Source organism: Corvus hawaiiensis, chromosome 1 (assembly GCF_020740725.1).
Source record: "Corvus hawaiiensis isolate bCorHaw1 chromosome 1, bCorHaw1.pri.cur, whole genome shotgun sequence".
NCBI lineage: Eukaryota > Metazoa > Chordata > Aves > Passeriformes > Corvidae > Corvus > Corvus hawaiiensis.
In genome coordinates this window covers 2,382,610-2,402,349 of record NC_063213.1, presented here as the reverse complement: position 1 = coordinate 2,402,349, position 19,740 = coordinate 2,382,610, and the positions used below count along the sequence as shown (strand labels likewise).

At 46.8% G+C, this 19,740-nt stretch overlaps 1 protein-coding gene across 3 annotated transcripts in view; it reads right to left on the bottom strand.

The window, feature by feature from the left end:
- The window catches only part of OBSCN (obscurin, cytoskeletal calmodulin and titin-interacting RhoGEF), a 171,279-nt gene extending 159,117 nt beyond the window's left edge, over window positions 1-12,162 (bottom strand). For 2 of the 3 annotated variants that reach the window (XM_048310008.1, XM_048310079.1), the window contains exons 1-2: window positions 11,992-12,161; window positions 3,207-4,345 (exon numbers count right to left, since the gene is read on the bottom strand). In XM_048310008.1, the coding sequence (XP_048165965.1) occupies window positions 3,207-4,332 (1,126 nt within the window). In that variant the 5' untranslated portion in view covers window positions 4,333-4,345; window positions 11,992-12,161. Of the gene's footprint in view, window positions 1-3,206; window positions 4,346-11,991 lie in introns of all 3 variants that reach the window. The other variant, XM_048309941.1, reaches the window with a different exon arrangement.
- Window positions 12,163-19,740: the final 7,578 nt, after the last annotated feature.

Genomic DNA, 19,740 nt, shown 5'->3' with positions numbered 1-19,740 from the left:
TAGCAGGAAACTGCAAGAACTTAGATCAGAGATTAATTTTGCTGCTTATCCTGAGGAGATATTTCTCCAGACTGTCATAGGCTTTTTTGTTTGGTCTATAGCAAGCAAACTGGCAAGGCGATGATGTTATTTTTAAAAAGCAAGTCCTGCTAACACATATTTTGCTAAGAATAGGTGCAGCCTGCAAAGAAGCCCAATGTTTTCTTAACCTTCTCAAGGCACATCTGTCCTCTGGACCTCACTCTCTCACTTGCCTACCTTTCCACTTTCTTATTGCTGGAATTCTCACATTTATTGTTCCACAGGCAAGTTTTCCCTCTGCCTAATGAAAATGATCCAGGAAATGTAAGAATATGTAAAATCCTTCCAGAAAGAGCTGGCTAAAGGTGGATGGACAAGCTTCCACCATCCTGTGCCTCTGATCTTCCTAGTTACTGCGCTTTCCAAATTTCTTTTCCACCTCCTCATTTCTCAAGTTGCAGTTCTCTTTCAGATCTCCAGTGGGACTGTCATAACAGAGACCATCCAAAATCACATCTGGTCAGAGGGAGAATAAAGTGGCCTCAGCACAAGGGTGTTTTACGCATCTCTATCCAGTTTGGCTTGCAACCTTTAACCTTCTCACCCAGTATCTGGTTGCTTTATTCAGGGACTCCAGTGAACTCGCTTGGCCCAGGATGGAGACCTGAATTCTGTTCTCACCAACTTTACACATGGCCTAGGGAAATCTCCAAAACCTTCAGGAAATCCAAGCTGGTTGTTCATGTTCCTCCCATCCTCCCCACTCCTTGGTTTGTTAAAGGGTTATTCTTGGGAAAAATTTCCCAACTCTTTCCACAGCTCACATCTCAGTGTACGGATTGTGATTTTATCCCCGTTCCAGACACATTTCTGAATCTAATCAAGCTTCAGTTTTCCTTATTTGGGAGAGTGATTTCTCTGCCCTGTAGCCTCTCCTTTGAGATTCAAGTCTGATTCACTAAATCTCATTTAGGAACAGCTCAAAAAACGTTTTTTTTCCAGCTCAATGATCTTTAAGGCACAGGCTTAGCAAAATGTTCACAAATATTGGGTCCTTAGGTCCTCAGGATCTAGATTGACAGAGTATAGGAGGCTTTCTGTGGATGTCCCATCCCTGGAAATGTTCAAGGCCAGGTTGGACAGAGCCCTGAGCAACCTGATCCAGTGAGTGGCACCCCTGCCCATGGCAGGGGGTTGGAACCAGACGTCCTTTAAGGTCCCTCCCAGCCCAAACCATTCTGATTCTATAATTCTGAGGGTGGCTGCTTGGAGAATTCAACCTCTCCCTACATGACTGAGCAAAGAGAACTTTGCATGGCAAGATGCTCTCCCTCCCTAAGCCCGATAGCAGAGGAGCCAATGGCATCACCAGTGACATAAAACAACAGAATTAAAAGCTCTTTTCACTGCTGCATCGTTCTGACCTGTCTTGGGAGGGCTGAGAAGAACTTCTGGTGACACAAAGGAGAGTCATTTATCAGGGCCTAATAATAACCAACACACGTAGATTTTCCATGGCAGACTTGGCCTGGACAGGGAGCCAAACACGGTACAGAGTAACAAAGAAACAATCCATAAACATTTCCACTTCAGCCTCCTGACTCACAGGCAGCTCTGGACAATGGACACGGATCAATAACCTTTTCCCATGGTGCTTGCTCCCAGACTGGCTGCTTCCCTTGCTTTCCCCACCTCCTTTGGAAGGGGTTGCAGCCAAGAGAGCAATCAGATAAGCACAGGCAGAGCAGGGGGTGTTTGTTTTTGCAAGGTGTTGGGTGAGCAACTGAGCTTGATCTATCCTCAAAGTGATCACCCACCCAAGGGCCAGGATTGATCTTCTGCTCTGAGTCCCAACTCATGAGGCAATCACAGCTCTATGGAACAGGACAAATGCCCCTCCCCACGCCACTCAGCACCTCCAAGGGACAGCAAGGGGTGGGACAGGTGCCCCTGAGTTCCACGGATCAGGTGTCACTGATGGACACAGGGACTGAGCCACTGATGGGAAAGACTCTGAGTGTAAAAGGGGAGGCCCAAAAAAGGGAAAAGAGAAAATCAAATAAAACCAGAGAGACTTAAAGACGAGTATGAAGTACAGATCATTCCTGCTTATTTGGATTTCTAATTTATTTTGCTGCCAGTGAAAAAAACATCAATTTTACCACTCGAGTGGCAAAATCTTTTGTTTCTGACAGCTCACTTACAGGTGACACCTGGGCTGCAAACTGCCTGCTGTCCCCTTGCCAAATGGGAGAGCAGCTGGAAAATTTCGAGCTTCCTGGATTGTTCAAGGCCAGGTTGAACAGGGTTTGGAGCAACCTGTTTTGGTGGAAGGTGTCCTTGCCCATGGCAGGAGGTTGGAATGAGATGATCTTTAGGATCTCTTCTGATTCAAACCATTCTGGGATTCTATAAAAACTGTATGTCACACTTTTGTTGTCATTCTGAAGAACTTGGTCTGACCTTTACCAGTCTGCAGTGACCCTCTGAAGGCAAGCTCCTCACCACTGACTATGGCAAACAAAGGCAACCTGGACCTGGCAGATTTTCTCAGAGCATTCAAGGAACACAGACTATCTAGCAACACAAACTGGGAAAAGACTGAAGAGCCTGGCAAGAACAAGGCTGCTGGTGGGTCACTGTACAGGAAAACCGAGCTGGACTGTAATTAGAGTTGGAGTAGGTCTCCCAGGGGATCCAAGGCAGCCTGACACACTCATCCTGTAGGGAGGGGTTTCCACTACTACTGCTAATGGCACGTCTGAGTAAACCCCGTGGTGAACACAAACCCAGATGTGATTAAAGCCTGGAGGGTGAGACGGGGCATTGGCAGTCATTGACCCAGAGCATGGGAACAGATCTCTTGCATCACTGTAAAGCCAGGACTGACGGGAGCTGTAGGGATCTGGTGCATCCCAGCTGCCCCACAACCAGCCAGTTCTATATCATCCACCCCCGCCTGGCACCTCTTTAGTGCCCTTCCCGGAAGCCACTAACGATGGGACTCTCTCCCCAAGTCACCAATTCGAGTGCACAAGCCCCTTTCCACCTGGAGAGCCTTATTCACATCTAACCACGCTTCCCTGCAGCAGTTTGGAGGCAGCAGTTTTGTTCAAACCTCCACCCCAATTCAGGGGTGTCTCTTTGCAGGCACACCCACCCTGGTGAGAACCACAAACACCCACCTTTGACAGTGACGAGCACAGAGCTGTAGGTCTGCCCCGCCAAGTTGGAGGCCGTGCAGGTGTACAGCCCGTTGTCTGTCTGCTTGCAGAAGAGGATCTTCAGCACAAAGTTCTCCTGGTCATCCTCATAGATGACGTGCCGCCGGCCTTCCAAGATGACCTCGTTGTCCTTCTTCCACACAATCACGGGCTTGGGCTCGCCTGTCACGTAGCAGCTCAGTTTGGCGTGCTTCCCCTCCGTCACGCTGCACGTGCGTGTCAGCGCCCCGAAAGTGGCGTTGCGGGCCCCTTTGGTCAGTCCCGCTGCCCGCTCATAGTCCTGGGACAGGCTGTAGCCGATGCTGGACAACCCCTCTACCGCGGAGTACGACTGGGCAGAAGCCGAGTCAAGAGTCCTGTGGGAGATGTCCATCTTCCTGATCTCCTCCCGCCTCTTCTGCAGGTGGGACAGCAAGGAGGCCGTCTTGCCACAGCTGGCATCGAAGTTGCTGCTGCCTGGGTTGGAGGAGCCATGCGTTTCCACCACCAGCGCGGCCGAGGCGCTGGCGGAGCCGATGAGGTTCTCTGCCCGGCAGGTGTAGGTGCCACTGTCCCCCAGCTGGGCACACTGGATGGTGAGAGCGTTTGACTCCCCAGCAGACTCAATTTGGAAGCGTCCAGCATCTGCCTTGTTCCTCAGGTATCTCCCGTCCTTCTCCCAGTTCACCGAGAGGGGAGGGCTACCCTGGACTTTGCATTTGAACATGGCGTCTTCTCCCAAGGTTACTTTGATGCTGGAAGGTTTCTGGATAAAGTAAGGAGCTGACTCTGTGACTGTGGTCTCCTCTCCCACTTTGATGCTGACAGCAGCAAAAGCCTCCCCGATGGTGTTCTTGGCCCGGCAGATGTACTGGCCACTGTCCTCCAGGTTCAGGTCATAGATGGTTAGCCGATACAAATCCCCGTCCTCTGTGGTTTTAAACCTTCCCCCAGACTGGACTGGAAGTTTATCCTTTTCCCAGCTCACCACTGGGATGGGGTTTCCAATGATCTGGCAGCTCAGGGTGGCATCCTTCCCTACAGACACCATAAATGCCTTGGGCCGGGTCAGGAAGCGCGGGACCCCGCTGAGTGAGCTGTAATCCATCCTGGCTTCCTTCCTAAAGGGGGACAGAAAGAAAAAACGTCAGGAGAGAGCAGAAGGTGCAGCCAAAGAATTGTTGCACTCCTGTGGTGTCAGGATGTTTGTCACCTGGAACCCCCATGATTTCAATGCCAGTCTCATCATGGGTGAGAAAGCCTTGGAATATTTTTTGAAGATTTCTTATGTTTGAGGTTAATAAGCTGCTGAATAAGGTAGCTCTCTTCCCCACAGAGCCACTGGGCAAAACAGAATTCCTTGGGCTGCTCATACAGAGGGAACATGATGGTGCCTTTCATCTGTGGCACTCAGAAAGTGACCTGCACTAAAGCTGTGTGGCAGATGGGCTGGTTCTGCAACCACAGGGAAACCAATGGACGCTAAATTCTGAGAGATGTGTCTGCCCACCAAGATATTTCCTCCATCACAGAAGCACAGAATGGTTTGGGTTGGAAGGGACCTTAAAGATCATCTCATTCCAACCCCCCGCCGTGGGCAGGGAGTAACCTCCTAGACCAGGTTTTCCAAGAAGATTTGAGTGCACCATTTCTCTTCAAGCTGTTTAATCTCTTTGGCCTCGTGATGCCAGACCCCTCTGTCCTGGCTGCTCCTGTCTGAGCCGTAGGAATGGTCGTACTCCAGATGAGCACATCCCTGCTTTTTCACCTTCAAAGTGCTGCACAAAGCAGAAGGACCAAGGCTCTGGGTGCTGTAACTCAGAAAGGAAATAAAACCCAGTCACTAAGACAGAAATATCCTTCTTAATCCTACAGCAGTTTGGCTTCCCTGCTGGCCACACATCCACCCACTCTCTCACCCAATGGCAGGTGCTCTCACCATCTCCCCCTCTGCTCCAGCAGAAGTCAATAGGAGCAGGCCAAAACCCTGCTTTAATTTCTTAAATCACCACTTTTCCATCCTCCTCCAGCTCCTGTTAGTGCATTTATGTTAATGTGAAATCACTGATGGCATCAGGGAGTGAGGGTTGGATCCACCTGCTGCATGACCTTGGGAAAAATCACTTGTTTTCCCAATCTCTTGGCTCACCTCCCACTTCTTCATATCAAGACAGGGATGGGCTCACAAATAATTATGTGCACAGTGTATATATGACAATGTACTTGCTGAGGTAAATGGCAAATTATGCATGAGAATTAATAACAAATTACCATTTCCTTTCCATTTATGCTGCTGGAGAATGAAAAACACGAGTTACCATTAAATCCCCATACTAGAAAAGGGGTAGCACAAAAATACAAAATGGTATTTGTTATGAGAGCTCAAGAAACTTTTGGACGACACTCTCAGGCACAGCAGGGGATCCTTGGGGTTGTCCTGAGCAAGGCCAGGAGTTGGACTCAATGGTCTTTGTGGGTCCCTTCCACTCAGGATATTCTATGATTTTGTGATCGTTATTATCATTGAAGAAGGTATCGCTGAGCCAAACTTTAAACTTCATCCAGTTCACAGATCTAAGGCCAAATCAAATGTAATCTCTCTGTACTTAACAGGAAAAATACACCATGTCCTGGCCTATGCTGTGTCTCCCACCCCAAAGAACACATGAAAGATAAGAAGCAGTCACAGACTTTTCCCTTTAGATGAGATCGATCCTTTCTAAACTAATTCAATTTGGGTTGCTTTTGTTTCCTGGTATTGAGCAAATTCCATCATTCTACCACAAATCTTTAGAAATTAAAGAAACAGGTTGCAAATACTAAATCTGGGAGGGGGGGAAAAAGCAGTAATGGGGAAAATTTAATAAATGCTAAGAGGATAAAGAATGATTGACTTGCAGTCATTAGGGCTAAGACCAACTCACTTTCTGTTAAGTGGCCACCTTCAGTACAGATCTCTTTTTCTCTTCATCTCAAACTGGTCTAGAAATCTGTGAATTAGTTTGAACTTCTTTGGTTCCTCTTATTACCTTCAACCTCTGCCCTCAGCCGAGCTTTAAAATGCATTTTCCATAAACGCTTGTGCAGCTGCAAGCAGAGAAGCTGCACGAATGGTTAGAAGGGGCAGATACGAGCCTGGGGCTTGAGCCAAAGTACACTGAAGTCAGTGGAAATTTCCACTGAAGTCAACTGGTTGAGAATCAGAGTCTTCTGCTCATTTGGGGAAGGACCATTTCAACGTTCAGAAGGAGATGCTGAGGTTCAGCTCCACTCTGGAGAGCCCAGCAGAACCATTCACTGCATTAACAACAAGTTAACAATCAGAACACAGACTCAGAGCTCAAGTCCTAATATTTCCCAGCCATTAGCTTGAATTTCAGGCTCCACCATGCCATCAAAGCACTTGGATTCACCTTCAGAGGACACTGCCACTCCTCACCCTTCCTGGGTTCCTGTTGTCTCTGACTGATGCACCACTCACTCATTTCCAGCTTCATAGTGTCAAAACCAGCAGAAAAATAGAGTTGCTTCAATTCTCCATCAAACTGGGGTCTGCATAACATGGAGAAGTGCCCGGAGCACTGAGGTGGCTACAGAGACATGAGAGGAGCTGTTGGGAACCAGCCAGGGACCTCCCAGCAACCAGTGGCTTCCCTCAACCCACCTGTGAGCTGTTTCCACCACCTGGGCCCCAGGACACCTTTCCATGCCTGGAGGAGAGCTCTGCTCTGTTGGAGCACGGTGAGGGCTCTCAAAGCCTGGCTCTTACAGGAGCAGGAATGCTGCTCACTTCCTAAAGTGCATCCTTCTCTCCCTGTCCTTCCATGCTAAGCTGTGCCCAAACAAGCACACCCCAGCTGCTCCCTGGTACCTCTGACAGTCAGGAACAGTCAAAAACCAGGGAAGATCCTGCACCAGATGCCTGTTGATTTTGCTCCTGAACCAACTGGGTGCAGCAAATCCACCCAAGATGCTCTTTCCCAGTGACCTCAAGGTCCAGCCTCCCTCTTCCACGGCTCCCAAACACTCATCTGGTGTTTGCAACTCATTTCTCTCCATCATCTAGTACATGATCCTGTGCCCACAGACCTCCTAGAGCAGGGTGAAAACCCCACATCCCCTGCACCTCACCCAGCTTTCTCCATGTGCCCTCACGCTCTAAGGTTTTTACACCATTATGAACAGCCAGGATGCCAGAAGAAAATCCAGGGATCAGTGAGACGAGCCCATGCTCATCATTAGTTTAGATCTTTTTCAAACATGGAAAGAAAAACAGGGTTTATTCCTTGCTCTGCCACTGGCTTACTTTCACAATTACAAGAAAGACACTCCAGTTCTTGTATCTTTATTCCCCATCTGAAAAAGGGGGAGAAACTTGTTTTATGGGTGTAGAGAGCACGAAATCCCAACCTGCAGCAAGGATGAGGCTGTGTAAGTATCTAATACATCTAACAGGTTAGACAGGCTGCACGAGATAAATTACATTTCAGAATTTCAAATGGGATAAAATGCATCACACTGGATTATGATGATAAATAGATTTAGGAGCAAGGAGAGGACAGTGAACATACTGAAAGGGCAAGATTTAATATTTCTACTGTGTAACTTGTCAATCAACTTATTCAATAATTACTCTGATTTAGATTATCTACATGTTCATCCAAACTTTAGGAAAAAAAAAAAACAACAGTAACTCTGAAACTTTAAAAAAAAAAAAAAGCAACTCTCTGCAAATGCCAGAGCAGCTCCCTTGGAAGTGACAGCACCAGCAACAAAGCATGAATAAACCTAGTCAATGCAAATGCCCTTCCCAATAAATCTCAGACATTTGCCAGTGTCATATTTCCCCATGTAACCCCTCTGTGATTAATCATTTGCAGCAGAGATCACATTCCCATCTGCGGTATTTCTGAGCACGCCGAAGGCAAGCTGGCAGCACTTGTGATTCTGCTTATGTCTTTATTCATTCGGATTTTCCCTGGTTTGTGTTTGGGGAAAGAGGCAGAACTGCACAGAGCTATCAGATAAGGCAAATAAATCACTGTCCTGGAGCCAACACTGGGCCATGCAGCTGGTCCAGGCCTCCTGCCCACTCCTGTCCCACCACTGCCTGTGTGTGCCCAGCACCTGCTTCCCATGGAGAAGGGAACGAGTCCCTTGCAGTGGGAACAACCACAGACTTGTCCAGTTCCTGCTGGAGTACTCAGATGTGGAACTCATCAGCAGGTGGAGAACCCTGATGGAGGTGCCACAGAATCCCAGAATGGTTTGGGTCAGAAGGGATCTTAAAGGACATCCAGTTTCATCCCCTGCCGTGGACAGGGACATCCTCCCACTATCCCAGGCTGCTCCAAGCCCCATCCAGCCTGGCCTTGGACACTTCCAGGGATCCAGGGGCAGCCACAGCTTCTCTGGGCACCCTGTGCCAGGGCCTCCCCACCCTCACAGGGAAGAATTTCTTCCCAATATCCCTCTGCCAGCGGGAACCCATTCCCTGTGTTCTGTCACTTCATCCCTTATCCCAAGGCCCTCTCCAGCTCTCCTGGAGTCCCTTTAGGCCCTGGAAGGAGCTTCTCAGGTCTCACCAGAGCCTTTTCTTCTCTTGACTGGACACCCCCTACTTTCCCAGATGTTCCATCCCAACCTCCTGGGATTCACTGCGCTGTGGTGGCTGATGGGTTGGTTTCACACTGCTTCATCAATGCTGATCTGCACCTGGAAAGGCTTCAACAACCTCTGAGAAGTCAGAGGTCCTCCCCATGGCAAATTGTCACCCAAGCTGTCAGCAGCCTGTGATGAAGCTCTTTGTGTGAGAGAGGACAGGGGGAACAGATTATTCTCTGTCCAAGCCTTTGCATCCAAGGACTAGAAAGAGAATCCTGTCCACCAGGACTCAGGGCAAAGAGAAAAAGCACTCATAAAATACATCTCATAAAATATTCCCAAGATAAAGGCGGCCATGAGTAGCACAATTGCAAAATTGGAGACTTTGGGGACATAATTAAACCTGGGATCACCAAGATCCAAACACAGGTTAGAAGCAAAGAGGTTCTCTCAACACCACATTTAGGTCCACCATGTCCCTGTTTGCTCATTTCCTCAATCCTCTTTTACCCTTTCTTTGCCCAAGTCAAAAATATATTGATTTGAGGTATTTTTCTTTCCTTTGGAGTTTATGCTTCCTGAACTTCCCCTGCAATGCTAAATTCTAATCCTTTCACTCCTTTTCCTGACAGGAAAGGCAGGATTTACAGGGAACCTCCTGTCTCTGAATCCTGAGCTTTCAAAGAACATCCCTGGAACAGAAGCTTCAGATAAAAATCAAGGCAGCACTGGTATTACCATAGTTTACATGATTTATCTGCTTGTATTGTTCCATCTAAAAACATCAGGAAATGGAATCTGTGGGTGGGAAGGGAAGTCGATGAGTTGTCAAATGGGAAGTTGGGGTTTCCTTTGATGTTTAAAATCCTGCCGAGGGAAAACAGCAGTAACCCAGCTGCCCTCTCGCTTCCAGCAGCCTCCCGGGGAACGGACAACTTTGGGATAGCACAAGTGTTCGGTGTCAGCTGTGGGCTGGGTGACATCAGCCGGGCTCTGGTGGGTGCCTGAGAGCCGTCACACCAGACAGGGAGCTCTGAGGGTGAAATGCACACCAGCACACCCAGTGCTCCCTGCCCATTACATCCCTAAATCGGGGCTCTGCGCGGGTTTGCGCCAGCGCTCTAATCCAGGGAGGCAGGATTTATCCCGTTCCACCAGAGCAGGAACGGTGTCTGTGGCTGAGGAGCTGGGCTCAGGGCTTAGCTTGGGCTACTCTGAATTCCACTTCACTGAGGGAGAAGCGATTTTGGCATGTCCAAAGGTCACTGGATGAGCAGATGGGAGAGGTTTCTGCTGTGGATCAGTCACTGGAGACGTCGGACACAGAGAACCTGCAGCACACAAAGCCTTTTGCAAGGGGCTTCTAACTCATCTCAGAGTAAGGCTTGTCTGCATTCCCTCCCATCCATGGCCTCCATCCTCAGCCAAAATCCACAGGAGATGTTGAGGGAAAGTTCATGGCAGGTCAGAGGCTGGCACGGTGTTAAACATGGTGAGCAGCCCTCAAGGAAAAGGAGAAGCTCAAGACAATTCTGACCTTCAGGGTGGGGCTGAATATGCACCAAGTGCCTCGGGAGGGACCTGCATCCCCTCATGCTCCCACTATTAATCCCTTATCAATAACCTGGATGTTTCCAATGACTGGTAGCAAACAAGGGTTCAACTGTTTAGAAAATTCCAACAAGGAACAAGAACAAATCACATGGTTTGTGCAATGGGCAGGAAGGTCAGATCACCTTCCAGCCACGTTAGCAGCACACACTTCATAAAAACCACGAGAGATTCAAGCCACTTAGATGATTTATGTAGTTAAAACACTTCTCTTTCCTCTCTGCAGAGACAGACCTATCTTTTAAAACTCATCCCAATTTCAATTACCGGGCCAGAAACCATTTTCCATCAACACATCAAGAGCTCCAAGAAACTCCGTGCAGGGAAGGGATTTCATCCTCCTTGGGTTTTACTGCACCAAGGGGCTTCACTTCACATTCTGCCCTTGATGGAGCTACAAAACCATCCCTGAAACTTCCAGAGGGCTAGAACTGCACAGAGTAGCCCCTCAAGACTCCATGGCAGCCACAGAGCCGCCCCTCAAGACTCCATGGCAGTCACTTTTCCTTGTATTTTTCTGAGCCTCCCAAGGCTGCTCTGGCAATAGCAGAAGGCCAAAGCACCAGGGAGGTCTGGGGCACACTGTGGTGCTCACTCCTGTTCTGTGGGGATGAGAAAAAAGGAGACAAATGGAGAGAAAAGACATACATTCTGGGGTTTCCACCCAGGGGACAGAAAAGGAGCAGTGTAAATCCAGAAATTTCATCACAAATTTCACCCAGCTGGATTTTGCTTTACACACAGCTCTGGAGAGAAGCATCTGTGGCAGAATCCCAGAAAAAACAGTCTTGCAAAGCTAGAAATGCTCCTGTTCTAGCACATGTGATTTCCTACACGAGGAAGTTGCAGGATCACGGCTCTCATATGGACAAAGAATTCCTTTGGTGACAATCAGCCGCAGCTCCGACCTAAGCCCTTGTATTTTAACAAGTGGACGTCATTGTCATTACAGTCACTCCACGCCATTGAGCTGTAGGGCCCAAAATAGCCTCAGCTGTCGAGCTCCATCTCTCCCCATCTCCCCTCAGAGCCATTTGGAGAAGTGGGAGGAGGGTGGGGGGTTGCAGAGTGAATCTGTATTGACACCAGAGAGGAGCTCAGAGGGAAAAAAAGTCCTGGCCAAAGAGAAAAGCTGCACTGAGATTATGCCCTGGCAATAAAACTTTTCAAAATGTTCCTTTCTGCCACCTCTCCATATGTTTTCCACACTCTCCATGCCCGGTGCTGTCTCAAACTTGGGGACAAAGTGTATCAAGTTGAGTCAATGGCTCTAAATCTGATTTTCTTCACTTTTCTCCTTTCCTCTGCAGGCTGATCTTTGCTCAAAAGTAATTAATCAGAACAATCCACATTTGGCTCAGAGAAAAGGAAGGATGGATTTAATACCTGCACCGTCAGCTCCATCCCAAAATATGTTTCATAAAGCAAAACATCCTCCAGCGCGACACAGAACAACCTCACCCCTCCCTCAGCTACCAACCTTCTCCACTTCCTGCTGGACATCAGCGTCCCCAAAAATCCACCTCTCCTTAGCTGAAGGTTTTGGTCTTACCTGGAGTCTTGTCTGAGTCTGAGGAGGACAAAGCTCTGGGCAGGGGAAGAAAAAGCCGATTCCTACTGAGATGAAAGGAGGGGGAAGAGGGAAGAGGGGAACAGAGGACATGGGGAGACCATGTTGGCTTGGGTTTTCCCCCCCCCTTTCCCCTCCAGGAAAATAAAACAGAAACCCCAGCGATGGCAGGGACGTGCGGCAGAAGGTCCCCCCAAGTCCCCCAGCAGTGGCTCTGCTGCCCAGGGTTAGGCTGTGCCACCTCCCCTCCCCACCCTCCTCTGGGTTGTCCTCCTCCAGTCAAATCGCTGACGTGCTCCGCTTTCCCTCTGCAGCCCAGCTCCAAAATAGCTCTGGGTGTCATTTACTGGGGAGATTAAATTTCCTGCAGGACAGAGGCAAAAGGGCAGCGTTTTAGGGACTCACTGGGACAGCCCAGCAACAGGAGGGGGCAAAAACCCCATCAGAAGTGTGTGTTTGGGTGGTGTGGGGGACAGGCTGCGGGGACAAGGTGGGTCAGAACCGTCCCCTCAAGGGTCCATCCCAAAGCCAAGTGCTAAACGTGACGTGAGGACTCGGGCAGCTGCCGGCTTATCAGCGTCGCACACTGCACGGGAATTCTTTCCCAAAGGCATCAGATCAATAGTAGGTTTATTTATAACCTCCCAGGCATGAGCTGTTACAATGGCAAATAAATGGCAAGTTAATAATCCCAAGTGTGTGTCTGCCCCTTAACCTTATATAGATTATATATTCCTTATATAGATTATCTATTCTTTATATAGATTATGTATTTCCCCACCTTTTTGCCTCGTGAATACAAAGTGTGTGCAAAAATCACCTGAGCTGTAAATCCATCACATCTCAGAGGCTCGAGACCAAAATTTCTATATTTACAAGTAAAATTTCTAGTTTTTAAATGATTGCCTGAAAAATGGAGTCCACACCAAGTCCTATCAGCAATCAGGAGATTTTAAATTTAAAACTAATTTCTGCTAATGGTCGAAGAGCTGCAACAGAGCCCAGCAGGTTCCCCCCACAACCACTTCAGCTCTGTGCAAATATCAGGAGTGAATGACAAGATACACTTATTTTTGGCATTAACAAAGCAGATAAGGTGCTGCATAGTCCAAGGCTCCGAAGACACGGTGAGGTGCTGAGCTAAATCACTTTTCAAGGCACAAAACCGCCACCAAGGAAGCAGAAGGGAGGTTTAGCTGAGAATTTGAAAGTAGGGCTTGAACAGAGCCATAGAATTCCAGAATGGTTTGGGTTGAAAGGGACCTTAAAGACCATCTTGTTCCAGCCCCCAGGAAGTGTCCAAGGCCAGGTTGGATGGGGCTTGGAACAACCTGGGATAGTTGGAGGTGTCCCTGCCCATGGCAGGGGGTGGGACGAGATGAGGTTGAAGGTCCCTCCCAGCCCAAACCATTCTGTGATTCTATCACCCAGGGTGGATCAAAATTAATAGTAGAATTATAGGATTGAGGAGGAAGAGGTTTTAAGGTGTTACCTGACCTGCCTGTGCCCTGGCTGAGGGACTTTAGCCAATGTTTAGCTCTGTGAAAAGCTCGTGCCCTCTTTTAGGGACGCTGCCCATTGTGCTTGTTTTTCCATCTCTTCTGAAGGTGGTTTAAAGCTTTAGCTGCAGGACTTCAGAGAGACTTCCCAAGCCACTGGAATGTGCCCAGGGTGTGTTAGTCACAGCTCTCAGCACATCTTTGAGTCAGCGGGATTTGGTTTCTGAACGGGATCGTTTGTACTGTTCCACAAACTGGACATCAGCAGACTTCAAGGTCTATCCCCAACCTGTAACTTGGGATAAACCAGTGTCCATTTGAAGCAAACCAAAGCAAATTAACTTCTCCAGCTTCCCATGACACCACCTTGGCTGCGTTTCCCTGCACTGTGCAACTGCCAGAGGCACGAGGTGTGTTTTTATGGGATTAAAAGAGCAGTGTCTTTCCTTTAGCATGTTGGTGGCTTTCAGGAAGATCTCAGAGACTTCATGATCTCCACCTTGGCTTTCTTTTTTTTGGGAAAGGACCACCTGTACGTACCAGAATTGCAAAGTGACTCCACCACTGCCCTGGGCAGCCTGTGCAGGGCTTGGCAACACTTTCAGAGAAGAGCTTTTCCTTAATATCCAATCTAAACCTCTCGTGGCGCAACTTGAGATCATTTCCTCTCATCCTGTCCCTGTTCCCTGGGAGCAGAGCCCGACCCCCACTGGCTGTCCCCTCCTTGCAAGGAGTTGTGGAGAGACAGAAGATCCCACCTGCACCTCCTTTTCTCTCCTTTTTTTTGCCCTACTTCCCCTGACATGAGTTGGATTGTCTGAGATACCCCTAAAGGTCACTAAAAATTAAAAAGAGAAATACCTCCAGTACCACGGAGTTATTAACTTACTCAGGAACTACAGCTTGTCACGGGTTTAAAATGAGGGAGAATCTATAAATGATGAGCTAACAAAAGTTCCAGTTTATAGAGAGAATGGTGAAAGGCTTGAAAAAACCCAGAATAAACCCAGAATTTGGGTGAAGACAAATAAAACGCCACCAGGCACAACACTAATCCCTTCCTCTTTGAAATAAAAACGGGGAGCTTTTCCACACGTGTGTTTTCTCCCCACAACAAACATCAGAAGAATGTGCTTTAAACAGACCTGTGCAGTTTTAAAACATAGAAAAATCTTTCCTTGCACTTGAAAACCGTATCTTTGAGCTCCAAACCTGCTCATCTGAACACTTCAGTTGGAAATAAAAGGATGCCAAAAGGAATTAACCAGAGTTTACAGGCACCAAAACAAGCTGTGTTTGGGTTTTTGCCAAGAAATCAATTTAAATTATTTGCATTATAATAACTAGCAAGGCCTGAGGCATTACATCTTATTTCAATGATCCTCTGAAGTAAGAGATTTTTTGCATAAAAAGGCAGATTTTTGTAAAAAAAAAGTTACTCCTGCTTCTCTCTGTGGGAGAATTTGATTTGATTTTTTCCCCACGTGATACTGAACAGGAATTTAAGAGCTGACACCATTTATTTCTCCTCAGTATGTTTACTCAGTTTTTACAACTAAAAAAAGCCTGATGTTTTGTCTCCCAACCTAACATCAAGTCAGAAAAATAAAATTCAATAAAAATCAATGCTAATAAAAATTTCACACACAAGCCACAGGAAATGAGGTATTTTTTTCCTACCACATCTAATTCTGATGGGGAAGAGCACCTAATTCTGAGTGAAACCTCACAAGCAGTTCCCTAAGGCACTTCTAACACAAGGGAGCACATTCCCCCAAAAAAGGTTTCATATATGTGGCAATGTTAATTGAGAAAGTCATGGAGGACCCAGAAAATTAATATATAGAGGCAAATTAAGTATTACACTGATTTAAAAAAAAACAGAGGCACTGGGTTAATTTTTCTTCAATTCCTAACTGAATTAATTTTTCTTAAAAGGCAGCTTTTTTTTAGAATTTCAGGAAAAAAACCAATTTGTGAACAAACAACAGCAAGGCTGAAGTGACACATCTTGCCAAGGCTCCCAATAAAACCTTACAAATGTTGCCTTTTATTTTATGCTTTTCTGCACTTCTCTGCTCTTAACATTTAACCTTTCTCTATGTAGCTAATAAAATACCTAAATTTTAAAATCCCCCCCACTGTGATTTAACCCTTCCTATCCCAAACATTTTGTCAGGATGCCTGGAGATATTTGAAGAGTGGAGAGAGTTCTCCACTTGTCTCCTTATTTCTGTCCCAAATGCCCTCAGATTTTTCCTGACCCACTGACCATTCCCATCTCTCCCAGCTGGAGAACTCCAGCTGTTTCCGTAACACCCCACTCTGTATAAAAAAGGCTTTTTGCCCACAGAGGATGTGGACTCCCCATCTCTAGCAGTGTTCAAGGTGAAGTTCGATTGGGCTCTGAGCAACCCTAGAGAGAGTTCCACTAAAAAAAAAAATAAACAAACCCAAAATCAACCAAAAAACCCCAGCACAAAACAAAACAAATTAAAAAACCCCACAAACAAGCAAAAAAAAAAAAAATCCCCAAAAAAGCAAACAAAAAACAAACACAAAAACCCCACAAAAAAACCACCCCAAACCAAACAAAAAAAATGAAACCAAAACAACCCCAAAAAAACCAAACCAAGCGAACAACAACAAAAAAACAACCCAGAGAATCCCAGAATGGTTTGGGTTGGAAAGGACCTTAAAACTAAAGGACCTTAAAAATCTTTTTCCACCCCCTCTTTCCACCTTCCACTATCCCAGGCTGCTTCATCCCCATCCAGCTTGCCCCATATGTAAACACTGAGCCAACAGCAGGACAGCAGAAAAAATCTGAAGCCAATTTGCCTTTTGAAATGTCTTTTACTCAAGAAGCTTTATCCATTCCAGGAAGTTACCTACACACAATGTCTGGTTTTAGTGTTTAAACAGCACCAGGGATGCCACTGGGATGAGGCAGACGCTCCATGCTCACACACATCGATCTCTTCCCTGGTTTCAATTTAGGAAAATGTGTCAGCATTGATAAAATGGTCTCACTCCCTCATGCCAAGCATTCCCCAGACCTTGCCCAGTGACTCAGCTCATCCCACTTTTTGTGGCTCTCCAGCTCACCCAACTCATCCCTTACCACCAGCAGAGACACCATTGCCCTTTTTGCCAACATCAGTCCCCATGACAGGTGGCAGTGAGTGTTTTACTCACAAATAAAGCTTTCCTGGCCACATTATTATTGGGTGAGGTGAGTTCTGCTTTCCAGGGAATCCCAAACTGAGTGCCCATGCTGTTTGTGACTCACTTTGGACATGCTGGAGAAGCCAACAATGAAGTTGAACCTCTAAATTCTTCCAGCACCCCTAGGAGGGATCAATCCCTGTACAATCCAATCACCATCAGCTCCTCTGTCAAAAGCTGGATCTGTCAGAGGTGTGACAGTCTCAGCTCTGGATTAACTGAAGTGGCTATAAAGACTTGATACATAAAGGAAAATTTGGATAAAAGGGTGAAAATCGGATTATTTTTATTAATAAAGCTACCTTAAATATTTTATTTGTATGAAAATGACCTTAAATTATTTTTTGCATTATTTGAACGTATATAAATACTTTGTTGTTGGGTTTTTTCTCGTTACCCTCTGGAAGGCAGACAAAGATCCCTCAGGAAGAGGACCAAGTTTTTATTCAAGTGTGCTCTCCTCAAAGGGTCCCGCTCATCTAATGATGGATGTTTTATATCATTATTTATACAACTATTGGCTGTAGTCAGATATTTAATGTGATTATGACCCAAGAGGATGCACACCCACACTTGAAAAATAAAAAGTGTCTGCACAACGGATTTATAGTCCTAGAAAGGCAATTTCTTTCCACATCACAACAGAATTCAGTCCTTAAATGTTCCCCAGCTGGAACACAAATCAAGCATTTACAAGCTGATTAAGCACCCAGGAGAGCTTTCACTCACACACCTTTAAATCCCAGAACAGCTTTGCTTCACAATTGCCGCCAGAAATGGTCTTTAGAATCCAACCTGGATACTTGGCCTGGATTTTGAAGTGATTCTGATTAAAACAAAATGTAACTTTGCTTATGATAAGTGATGCTTCTGCTGAACAGAGGGAAAAAAGTTCTCTCAGCTTCGCAGTGGTCTCAGCTGAGCTGCACCAACCCTGAAGTGTTGGGACAGAAACAGCTGCACAAACAGGACAGGAACATCATGAACATCACTGTCACGGGCTGCTCATGCCCCACACTGGATAAACACATGTGCCAGGTCTGAGAGAGGAACTTGGGACAAGGACTTGTTCTGGTAGGACAAGGGGGAATGGCTTCAGACTGAAAGGGAGCAGGTTCAGATGGGATAACGGGAAGGAATCCTTCCCTGCGAGGGAGGCCCTGGCACAGGGTGCCCAGAGAAGCTGTGGCTGCTCCTGGATCCCTGGAAGTGGCCAAGGCCAGGTTGGACACTGGGGCTTGGATCACCCTGGGACAGTGGAAAGTGTCCCTGCCCATGGCAGGGGGTGGGAAGTAGATGATCTTTAAGGCACCTTCCAACTCAAACCATTCTGGGATTCCATGATCCGCAAGAGTGGAGTAACTTACCCTGTCAAGGGTTTGTGAAGGCTGAGGGAACACCCAGAGTGAAGTCCAGACACGCTTCCATCCCTGATTCTTCCTGGTGACACTGTTCATTTGGGTACCCTGATAAAAAACCCTGACACGAGCCAGACAGATTTCATTTCCCCCATTAACAGCTGTGACTTCCTCTGTTTAACCCCTCCAAGAGCTGTTTGTTCTTCTGGACACTGAGTTTTAATGGAATTGCCTGTAGGCTTTGCTGTGCCAGGGAGCTACCAGGATAACACAAACCCATCTTTTCCAGTAAAATCTCTATGCCAACAGGTCAGATGCTTGTTGAAAATGGATTTATGGATTCCAGAATTAAGCAAGCAGTGCCCCACCAATTCAGCCAATCCTCTAAACCCACTCATTTTTGTTTAAACTTCTGATACACCTTCACCCATCTTATTTTTCAAATCTAAGGGATTACAGTCCCTCCTGTTCTGTTGGGAGCTCCCAGGGTCGCGCTGGGAAAATTCCATTGATTAAACTCAAGCACAGTTCTTCCTTATTTGCTTCAAGAACTGACAAGCCACCCTCAAAACCATGAAGAACAAAAGGAACTTCATCATTCAACAGGTTCTGTGGCACAGCAAGATGGGAAATCAGGAATGGCTCCTGGGAGGTAGGAAGCTATGGATTTATAGAAGAGGATGAGCTGAAGAACTGTGAATGCAGCAGAGCCTGAGATTCAAAACTCACCAGAGCACACTGCATCCTCTAACTATTGAGGAGATTATTCCAGACCACGTTGGATGAGGCTTGGAGCACCCTGGGATAGTGGAAGGTGTCCCTGCCCATGGCAGGAGTGGAACTGGATCATTTTTAAGGTCCCTTCCAACCCAAACCATTCTGTGACATAACCAAGTGACTTCTCATAGCCCTGAAATCCATCTACATCTCTCAAATCAACAGTTTATCAGCAAAGTTAAAGCTTTGTGTCACCAAAAATTCTTTCTGCAAGTCAGAATGCCCCCACAGCTCCATCAGCCGTGACCTACTCAGGGCACAAGGATCTGGGAATTCTTTGCCACAAGCAACAGCAGAAACTACTTTTTTTTCCCCCATTCATCTGAATTCCCTGCTTACTGAGGCTGTGCATCTTCTGCAACCCAACACTCTCAAGTTAAATATGCATCTAAGCAACCTAATTCATCAGCTCCAAACCAAAGGTGTCCTTGGTGAGTAGAGCTGGTACTGTGGAAACACAGTTTTTATATTTTTATATGCCACTATTATTCAAATCAGAGCAGCACAACTGAGTGTCATGGCTCCACCAAGGTCAGCCTATCACACAGATGTGGATTTAAACTGCTTTTGATTAATGTCACTTAAAAATCAACATAAAATTCTGCACGTTATCAGGCCGATTTGGGAAGAACACATTTCCCTACAAATGCTTTCCAAAGTATCTCCACTGGCAAGCTGCCAGCACAGCCCCACTAAAATAGTTGCAACCATTCCATTGCAGGTGTTTTGGAACAAGTATCAAAGCAACCGAGCTGCAGACAGATAAAAGCAGAGATGCCCATCAGGGAAGGGATGTTTCTCTCATGATCTGCTCTGGAAATCCCCTTCTCTCTGGAAAAGGAGGGAAAAAGAGGAGGCTTCTTAGCAGC